Here is a 10,089-nt window from a genome sequence, read left to right on the forward strand (position 1 = left end):
TCAAGGTTTTAATAGTATGGAGAAATGCTTATTTTCTAAAGAAAAGGGGAACTTTTAAAAGCCCGTAAGGACACAACATCTTTTCAGGCATCTCTCACTCTCTGCATCTGTTTGGCTCTGAGGACACAGGCAGAGAAGAGCATGTGTCTGATAGAAAGGGGCCACCACATTCTCTCAATTGGGCTTCCGACAGCAAGGAGCCAGAATTCAGATGGAAAGATATATTTTCACATAAATCAGAATATGTGTGGTTCCTGAGTTCGGAGAGCAAGAGTTCACATAGCAGGAGCCTGGGCAGCAAGGTCACGTGATCATATAAACCGCATTTCTTATACTAAAAATTACACAGAAGAAAAAAAGAAGAAACGTGACAATCTATTGTTACTCTGGATGGCAGGCTGATGGATAATTCCTTTCCTTCTACTTTTCTATACATTCTATAAATTTTCTGTTTTTAATTACGTTTGTGATCAGGAAAAGAAAAGAAGCTTTATTTTTTTAATATGAAATAATCCCTCTTTTTAAATCAGCTATAGGTTTAAATAATCAGAAACAAGCTTTAAAAAATTATAAATCTGGGGCGCCTGGGTGGCGCAGTCGGTTAAGCGTCCGACTTCAGCCAGGTCACGATCTCGCAGTCCGTGAGTTCGAGCCCCGCGTCAGGCTCTGGGCTGATGGCTCGGAGCCTGGAGCCTGTTTCCGATTCTGTGTCTCCCTCTCTCTCTGCCCCTCCCCCGTTCATGCTCTGTCTCTCTCTGTCCCAAAAATAAATAAAAAACGTTGAAAAAAAAATTAAAAAAAAAAAATTACAAATGTTTCTTATTTTTTAATAACTGTATCTAAAACTTGTTTCCTTCCTCCCCAGGTCACCCTTCCCTCTGGCTGGTCTCCCACCTGCAGATGTTGTCAATGGCAATGTCCCGGAGCTGCTCATACATGGAGGGTTGGCTCTTCTTTCCCGACATGACATTCAGGGTTGACTCAGAATGCTCGTTGGTTACACTGATTTTTATATCATTACCAGCAACTAAATGTAAAAATTCAAGTATGTATCTAGTTAAGCCTGTCATTTCCCATCCCCTTTTCCATAATTCAAAATCAAAATAATATGCTGATGATTTTTAGCTTATAAAAGCAACCCCTCTAAAATGATTTGAACAAACATTTCAGAAACAAAAGTGAGAAGAGAAAAGATGAAACAAACATGTTTAAACAAAGGGAAAAATATTTAAGTTGCAAAGTGATAAATATGTAACACAGCAATTTCTTAAGAAACAGTTCAAAAGTCCTGATGAGCACCCACAGGCACCCAGCCCCGAGGGTGAGACATGCCCTATCACCAAAGGTTATCTAGCTAACGTGCAAAACCGGTAAGGGTAGGGGGTGAGTGTGAGAGCAGGAGCCTTAGAGCCACAGAGACCCCTACTTGTCCCGGGGTCCAGGGAAAAGTCTTTCACCTGCTGAAGACTGGGTTTCTTCATCTGAAGGGAGAGAATAAAGCATCCACCTGCACAGGACTGGGTGGGATAAGCAATACATTAGAGCCCCAGCAGGTGTTAATGAATGCTAATGGTTACAGGTGACCAGATTTGCTCTGAACCTGTGCCATTGTTATAGAAACATGAAAATACACTCACAAGGCAGGGATAGGGACTAGCTGAGATGGAGCATGGACAGTTCCTGGCCCAGTGTCTGGGACACATTGGATTCATGCTTTATACTGCCTCAGTGACAGAGAGAGCTAAAACCCCTCAGTCATAGGAGTATATGCAAGGGGAGGGTGGAGGAAGGAAAGAACTGAAGCCTGGAGGGGGTCATGTAGGGAAAGCCATGAAGAAAGGCGTGAAGAAGGAATGAGCCAAAGTACAGTGCAGGGTTGCAGCCCAGCCACAACCTCTCAGTCATAAAATGATGGTGGGCTTGCACACAAGGTCATGTGGATCTTTTCTTGGAGCCTCAAGAGCACATGGCGCATAGGGACTGGAGAGATAGCTTTGGGTACAGCCATCCATTACCTGTGTGGTATTGACTGTGGCACTTATAGAGCTTCACCAGCACGGGGGATGGAACAACCAGGAAGTCCCGCAGAGACGGTGTCACCGAATGTACCACCACTGGGAACCTCTCACACAGGCGGCCCAGACCCTGTAACACACCATCAACCTGTCACACAACCCAGGTTGTGGCCGGCTGAGCAGGTCCAAGCAGTGAGATGCTGAATGCTTCAGATACACAAGTTTGACCAGAAACTTCCAAGGTCAAATCTCCCAAGGCCACTTTGGCCATGGGGCAAAACAAGACAGAAAAAAAGGAGGGTCTAGACTCTGCTCAGCCTAAAGGGAGATATATTGCTAAAGTGTGTCAATTTCTTTTGGAAACAAATTTAGGGGAGAAAGGGTATACAGTATGATTTTTGAACAACGGCAAATTCAGAGTTACTGGGGTTTGTATTTCAGCAAGATAAGAGAGCAGAGCTGGCACTGTAGACCTCAGGAGATGTCTTCAACACTTCGCCTGCGACCTTGGGAATGGCCCAGTAGACACAGGGCAGCCTCTTCACAAAGAAGTACTCAGTTGTGCCTGGAAATGACAGAAATCCCTGGCACACTGTGAGCAGTGACTCCCACTCATTGGTGAACTGTGTCCATAGCAGGCTCTAGTTCAAGTTCCTAAAGACAACAACAGCTCAAGGGTGCATAGGTGGCTCAATTGGTTAAGCATCTGATTCTTGATTTTGGCTCAGGTCATGATCTCATGGTTTGTGGGACTGAGCCCCATGTTGGGCTCATCACAGCACAGAGCCTGCTTGGGATTCCTCCCTCTCTCTCTGCCCCTCCCCCACTCACCCTCTTTCTCTCAAAATAAACAAATAAACATTAAAAAAAAAAAAAAGACAACAGCTCAGACTCTGCTGCTGGTATGCTAATCAGAGCCTGAATGATGTAACAAGAAAGCTTTGTTGATGGGATCGAAGCTTCTCCAGTGTCAGTGAGACTGACCTGCAGACAGCAGATAAGCAAGGGCAAATGGGCAATGATGACTTTGCTGGATGTCTTAGACTGCAGCTTCTCAGACAGCTTGATGCAAAGATTTTCTGCACCTAAATTCAAAATCAGAGGAGGGTGTGGACAATTAGCAAAGGTAAATTTTACAAAATACATGTTCACCAATTAATCACATAACTAAAAGCCCAGAGGCATACTTTGTGCAGGCTTTATTAATAATAAGTGGTTACACCAAGAAGTATTTACAGGCAGGCATCCTTAACTGAAAACTCATCTCTGTTCCTTTTCTGTTGTTGTGAAAACACCATCCTGCATTGTATGTGACTGCTCTCTCCTCTCTGCTGACCTTGAGCCTCTTGTCCTCAGTGCTCTGCGCGTGGCAGCCATCCACAGTCTGCTACGTGCTTCCCATTCTGCTGTTCACCCTAGACAAGCACCTTTTCCTCCAGCACGGAGCTCCCACTTCATATAAAAGCCTCAAAAACCAGCAGGAAGCAGTGGAAAGAACACACAGGCCCTGTGGCCTTGCCCATCACCTCCTCCCATGTCCAGTTTCCTAAACTGTGGGACAAGACACCAGACATCTGGGGCACAGCAGACGCCAATGCTTACCTTGCTCATCCTTCACAGCCCAGACCATGAGGTCCACACAGGCAGCATTTGCCTGGCAACGCAGCTTGAGGGGGCTCAGCTCATTGTGGATCCGGTCTGCATCATGCAGAATCTTCTGAAGCTCCCCCTGGCTCGTGTTGAACTGCTCCAGCACAAAATCATGGATCTCCTTCACAAAGGAGGTTGGGAGGTCTGTGGGAAAGAGAGCAGGCATTGCAGGTGGAAACAAAACCACCAAAATTCAGGCAGCAGCTCTATGGTCCTTCTCTAACAGATACCCAAGAGGAGTAGGTCTGCCACTGGCTCCTTTGGTTTCAAGAGTGCCCAGTGGGAAGAGCTTGAATAGGCTGTGCTGCCTCTTGGCACACATGCCACCTGGCACTCAAAGAAAACGACCATTTCCCAGGGAAGTGAGAGCCATGTTGTGTTTTAAGCAGTCAATATACTAAAACCCATATGTATGAAACACAGAAACTGGCATGTATCATCACAGACACTGGTCCAACTAACAATAAGAAATACTTTGGTGATTTTAAGTTTATTTATTTAATTTTGAGAGACAGAGCAAGTTGGGGAGGGGCAGAGAGAGAGGGAGAGAGAGAATCCCAAGCAGGCTCTGGGCTGTCAGCACAAAGCCCAATGTGGGGCTTGATCTCAGGAACCATGAGATCATGACCCAAGCCGAAACTAAGAGTTGGACACTCAGTGACTGAGCCACCCAGGTGCCCCAATTCTTTTTTTTACAAGAAGGTTGTTGGCTATCAGCTAAGTGCAAAAACTGGTTGCAGTCTGAAGAAGAGAATTCCCTGGCTACAGGGCTGGATCTTTGGGGTACCCAGAGTTCACAGCTTCTTCAAACTCTCATCCTTGGGGCCTGAAAAATCAGAAGAACCTCTGTGATGGCCACAAGTCAGAAGAGCCAAGGAAGCTGGCAACATGCAGCTCAGGTGGGGAGAGAAGACTCGGGGTTCCTGGGGGTCAGGCTGAGCCCAGTCCCCTGCACCCTCATTTGTGAACTTAACATTCGCTGGGGCCCCAGCCAGACTCAATCCCAGGAGCTCTTAAAATTGAATTAGGAAAACAGCTAACTAGATTACAGTACATCTGCTTGACTGAATATTACACACTGATCAAAACTTATGTTGAGGGGTGCCTGGGTGGCTCAGTCAGTTAAGTGCCAGACTTCGGCTCAGGTCATGATCTCAAGGTTCATGAGTTCGAGCCCTGCATTGGGCTCTGCACTGACAGTGTGGAGCCTTCTTGAGATTCTCTTCCTGTCTTTCCCCCTCTTGTACTCTCTCTCTCAAATAAATAAACTCAAAAAAGAAAAACTTATATTGACAAAAAGTGCTCTGTAACATAAGAGAAGAATGCAGAAAACATGTTTTAAAAATGTACTAAAGGGTAACTGGAAGGAAGGGCTAAACTTGTGTGTGTGCACATGCTAAACTATTAAGACACTTTTTCTCTGAGTTACAAGATTATAAGTGCCTCATTTTCTTATTTTTTAACTTTTTAAGATATCTGAAATAGACACGTTGAATTATATACATATTCAGGTGATCAGGACACTACAATATGGCCATGTCAGGAAAGCTCCTGAGGAAATAAATCCACCAAAGAAGCTGTCATGGATGGTAAAAGGGGCACAGGATTATGAAAGGTTTTTTTTCTTACTTGCTTTTTTCTTCAAATCTCAGTAATGTGACATGTTACCTATGTGTTTTTAAGTGGCCCCAGCAGAAAGGAAGCACAGACCTGCGGCAGTGGCCTGGAACCTAGTGTCATCATTGTCACACGTGGGCACAAACCACCTTTACCTTTCATGTAGTACAGAGTGTCACGTAGCATCTTGAACATGGCCACGTAGAGAGGGTCGCTGAATGTGGTGTAGTAGAGATCAGCACTAGGATTGGCCTGTGAGGGAGCAGAGGCACATGACCATGCTACAGAAACTCTCCCCTGGACCTCCCTTTGCCTTCCAGGGAGAGGCATGGGTATTATACCCCTGATGTAGCATTAGAGAGACAGAACGACCGTTTATCATGATTCACCACTTGGAACACTTGAATTATTCTCCTCACACTCTCGAGCATCGGCCAGAGGAAAACAATAGATAAACTCAAGCTATCCAGAGATGCCTATGGGGGGCTGCTCCCTGCATCCCAGAAGGGCGAACCACCCTTCTGGGCTGAATGCTCACTATCTTTGGTCGTCTTATGGGAAATGAAGAGAAAGACAATCAAAGGGCCACCAGACCGCTGTGAGATGATCTATTAAAAAGAACCGGCACAGAGCAAGCTCTCGGGTGGCAGCTGCATTGCCATTATGGGGACTAAGCTGGAAACTCACCGACAAGCCTGTCTCTCCAGCCACCCGCCCTATACCCCCCGCCCCCCCCAAAAAAACACCCTTCCTGTTTTCTCCATGCACAAGTTCATGTCAGGCTGACCTCAGGGTGGCGCCCTCAAAAGGGACGTACCTCTATCACGCTGGCTACAACTGCATCCAAGGACTTGAGAACAGGCTCCTCGACAATCTTCTTCACCTATTAGGGAAATAGGATCGCATGAGGCACCTGATGAACACAGTGAGAGACAGGAATGGCAGCTCCTTCAACTAAAGAACAAATCATGCTGACAGATAAATCCACAGAACGAGCGTGAAAAATGGGATGGAAATGACTGGCCAGCAATATACTCATTATAGCTCCACATCAAACTACACACACAAAATGTCCTTAATTCTGCCATCACTTGGATGTGTTTTCTTGCCCTTGATTGGGAATAACATAAAAACAGGAAAGGAACCAACTCCCTCAAATTTGCTGACATTAGATTTCCATTTCCAGAATGTGAAAGTGTTCAGACTCGGCATCACTAACAATTTACCCAAACCTTCTCCCAGACATCAGGGACACCTTCACAGATGGTCCTCAGCCCTGATGACTCTGCCTCTTCCCACAGGCCTCGTGCACTGGCTCATCTGAAGCTGCCTAGGTACTCAGAGTACAGCATACATTCTAACAGAAGATATTATTTCTACCCGGTCTCTGTACCAGCACTTAGTACAGAAAGGAACCATTCTGTCAACCGCGGAACATCTGGATAAAAACAGCCTGCCACCCCCACGGTAGTACTTAAAGAAGTTGATTTTTTTTAATGCACATTGATAAACAACATTCCAGGAGAAGAAATGAAAAATTGCCTAGAAGAAAAGCTAACCTTGAGAAGTTAAAATATACTGGAAAAAATAATTTCCTCTATGAAGAGTCTGAAACATGCAGCCTTCAGTTGGGATTTTTGACATGATACTTGAAAGCCACTTGATCATCTGAGAAGGCCACCCAGGCCATGTTCCATTTGGGACATGTAACTAGTAATTCATTGTGGCTCTATCCTCAGTAATTATTGCCAATGCTTTAATGTCCTCCTACATCTTCAGCCTAAAGCCATCCTTTTTGAGTGACTTCTGTTCACACGCCACACTAAAGGAGATGGCTGCTCTCTCTGGCACATGCTTCGTGCTTTCAAAAGTATCGTCCTTGTTCCCTCTCATTCTTTCCAAAACAGAAAATCCCATCTTTAGGGTCTGTCCCTGATAACATCTCCACCCCTACCTACCCACTTGAATCTATTTCGAAGCAACCCAGCTCAATCATAACACCTTCAGAGTCCCTGGATCAAAGACCCATCTATTTTGGGACTGGGACAATGGCACCAATGTCTTCTCTGACTTCACTTCAGCGGTCATTCCTAGGTACCCAAATATGAAAAATTTAGGTTTTGTACTGATCTAAAAAGAGCAGCGCATGGGATGGAGTCAGGTGTAATAGGAACTAGACTGGGGATCAGACTCCCTGGGCTGAGCCCTATCTCTGCCCTTTGCCTATGGTTCCTTGATGTATTTGGCACTGACTGCCTTACCTCTAAAATGTGGATGAATGGCTGCCTTTCCCACACAAGTGCTGCAAGGATTCAGTAACAATATAGCACACAAATGACTCCACGAATACTACTCTCCTTCCTTCCTTAATCGAAAATTTACGACTTCTAACAGGTGTTCTGAAATACTGAAAATCTCCTAGTTTTTCTTAAAAAAAAAACAAAAAAAAAAAACACAGGCCAACACCACTAGCAATTTTACTGCTAGATGTACACAGGATCTCTTGTTCCACCAAAGCTTTCCTTACCAAGTTTAAGAGTTCTCGAAGCATTTCTAGTGGAATACTGAATTCCTTATAGGTGATGCCATTGAAAAGAGGAGAAACTGAAAAGCTGGAACTGATGGTGGAGAAGTAGTGATCAGGCTCCAGGGCACTCCCATCAGGTAAGCAAGATACTGGCAGAGGGGAGGAGAACCAGAAAATCAGTCACATTAACAAACCACCAGAATACTTCCTCAAGCTGATCAAGCTGACTCCTCAATAACCAACAAAAGTGTACAGTTTGCTTTTGTTTATACTCCAATCCTTTGTTTTTTAATTAAGAAGTAAAGGCTGGAGGGCACCCGGGTGGCTCAGTTAGTTAAGCATCTGACTTCAGCTCAGGTCATCTCTCACAGTTCATGAGTTCAAGTCCCACATCAGGTAAGCTTGAGCTCCGCTTCAGGTGAGGCCGCTTCTTTCTCTTTCTCTCCTCCCTAACTCTCTTTCTGCCTTTCGCTCACTTGCACCCTCTCTCTCAAAAAAAAAAGGTGGGGGGCGGTAGGCGGTAAAGGCCAGATTTCAAACACTTGGAGAGTGATGCCACCCCTCTTGGGGGGGTGTTTCAGGTCAAAGCTCAGATATAATCACATCCTAGTATTTTCAACACAGACAATATAACTTAATGTAGGAAGAAAAAAATTACATCTTTTTAAAGGTTGACAGATGCAAACATTTGAGGTCCACAGGACCCCAACGTATTTTACCACCAAAATTAGGACAAAAATGCATATTATTAGATGTTTCAAAATCAGAAAAATAAAGTCAATCATTGAACACTTATGAATAAAGTGTCCACATGTAAGTGAAATCATGCTGTTTATTTTCTTTTATTTTCTCTCCATGTTTGGCTTATTTGATTTAGCATAATGTCCTCCAGGTTCATCCACGTTGTTACAAACAGCAAAATCTCCTTTCTTAAGGCTGAATAATATTCCATTATAAATGTGTGTAAACCGTAAGATCATGACCTGAGCCGAAGTTGGATACTCGACTGACCAAGCCACCCAGATGCCCCATATACAAGTTTATTTTTTAAATAATAATAATAATAACAACAACAATAATAATAAATAAGGTAAGAAGTTTGTGATCAGAGGGCATTTCCCATATAGATGCTATGAAATAAGGACTAAGTCCTGTGTGGCTGAGCTAGCCAGTGTGTGGTGGGCAGAGATGGAGGCAGAAGACAGGAACTGCACAGCCAAGGATCAAGGGTTTAGGATTTATGCAAGGGGAGGGGAAGGAGTCATTGAAAGTTTTTAAGCTGGAAATGAAATGATCAGATTGGGGCACCTGGGTGGCTCAGTTGGTTAAGCGTCTGACTTCAGCTCAGGTCATGATCTCACAGTTTGTGAGTTTGGGCTCCATGTTGGGCTCTGCACTGACGGCTCAGAGCCTGGAGCCTGCTTCAGATTCTGTATCTCCCTCTCTCTCTCCCATTCCCCCTCCCCTGCTCATGCTCTCTCTGTCCCTCTCAAAAATAAGCAAATATTAAAAAAAAGAGAGAGAAAGAGAGAGAGATGATCAGATTTGTGCTTTAAAAAAAATAAAATAAAACAAAACAAAACAAAATAAAATAAATAAATAAATAAAAAGAAATAACTCATAGGGTGCCTGGATGGCTAGACGGTTGGCTCAGTTGGTTAAATGTCCAACTCTTGGTTTCAGCTCAGGTCATAATCTCACAGTTGGTGAGTTTGAGCCTCACGTTGGACTCCCTGCTGACAGTGCCCTGTTTCCCTCTCTCTCTCCCCCTCCCCTACTCACACTGTCTCTGTCTCTCTCAAAATAAATTAATTCATGAAAGAAAGAAAGAAAGAAAGAAAGAAAGAAAGAAAGAAAGAAAAAGAAAGAACTCTTTAAAAAAATTCTCACAGCTCTGTGGAAGTGGAAGAGGGCCTGGAAAGAGAAGAGAGACAAAATGTAAGAAAAATCAGAGTCAGGGCACCCTGGCCGGCTCACTCAGTAGAGCATGAGGCTCTTGACCTCAGGGTTGTGAGTTCGAGCCCCACATTGTGTATAGAGATTACTTAAAAATAAAATCTTTAGGGGCGCCTGGGTGGCTCAGTCGGTTAAGCGGCCGACTTCGGCTCAGGTCATGATCTCGCGGTCCGTGAGTTTGAGCCCCGCGTCAGGCTCCGTGCTGACAGCTCAGAGCCTGGAGCCTGTTTCAGATTCTGTGTCTCCCTCTCTCTGACCCTCCCCCGTTCATGCTCTGTCTCTCTCTGTCTCAAAAAATGAATAAACGTTAAAAAAAAAAAAAAA

At 44.5% G+C, this 10,089-nt stretch overlaps 1 protein-coding gene across 1 annotated transcript in view; it reads right to left on the reverse strand.

Annotated features, from left to right (window-relative positions):
• Positions 1 to 10,089, reverse strand: part of PI4KA (phosphatidylinositol 4-kinase alpha) — a 113,497-nt gene that overhangs the window by 75,512 nt on the left and 27,896 nt on the right. The window contains exons 8-14 of the mRNA XM_049619722.1: positions 7,810 to 7,958; positions 6,100 to 6,165; positions 5,438 to 5,534; positions 3,618 to 3,809; positions 3,000 to 3,100; positions 2,016 to 2,145; positions 895 to 1,027 (exon numbers count right to left, since the gene is read on the reverse strand). Of these exons, the coding sequence (XP_049475679.1) occupies positions 895 to 1,027; positions 2,016 to 2,145; positions 3,000 to 3,100; positions 3,618 to 3,809; positions 5,438 to 5,534; positions 6,100 to 6,165; positions 7,810 to 7,958 (868 nt within the window). The remainder of the gene's footprint in view (positions 1 to 894; positions 1,028 to 2,015; positions 2,146 to 2,999; positions 3,101 to 3,617; positions 3,810 to 5,437; positions 5,535 to 6,099; positions 6,166 to 7,809; positions 7,959 to 10,089) is intronic.

Source organism: Panthera uncia, assembly GCF_023721935.1.
Source record: "Panthera uncia isolate 11264 chromosome D3 unlocalized genomic scaffold, Puncia_PCG_1.0 HiC_scaffold_8, whole genome shotgun sequence".
Lineage (NCBI taxonomy): Eukaryota > Metazoa > Chordata > Mammalia > Carnivora > Felidae > Panthera > Panthera uncia.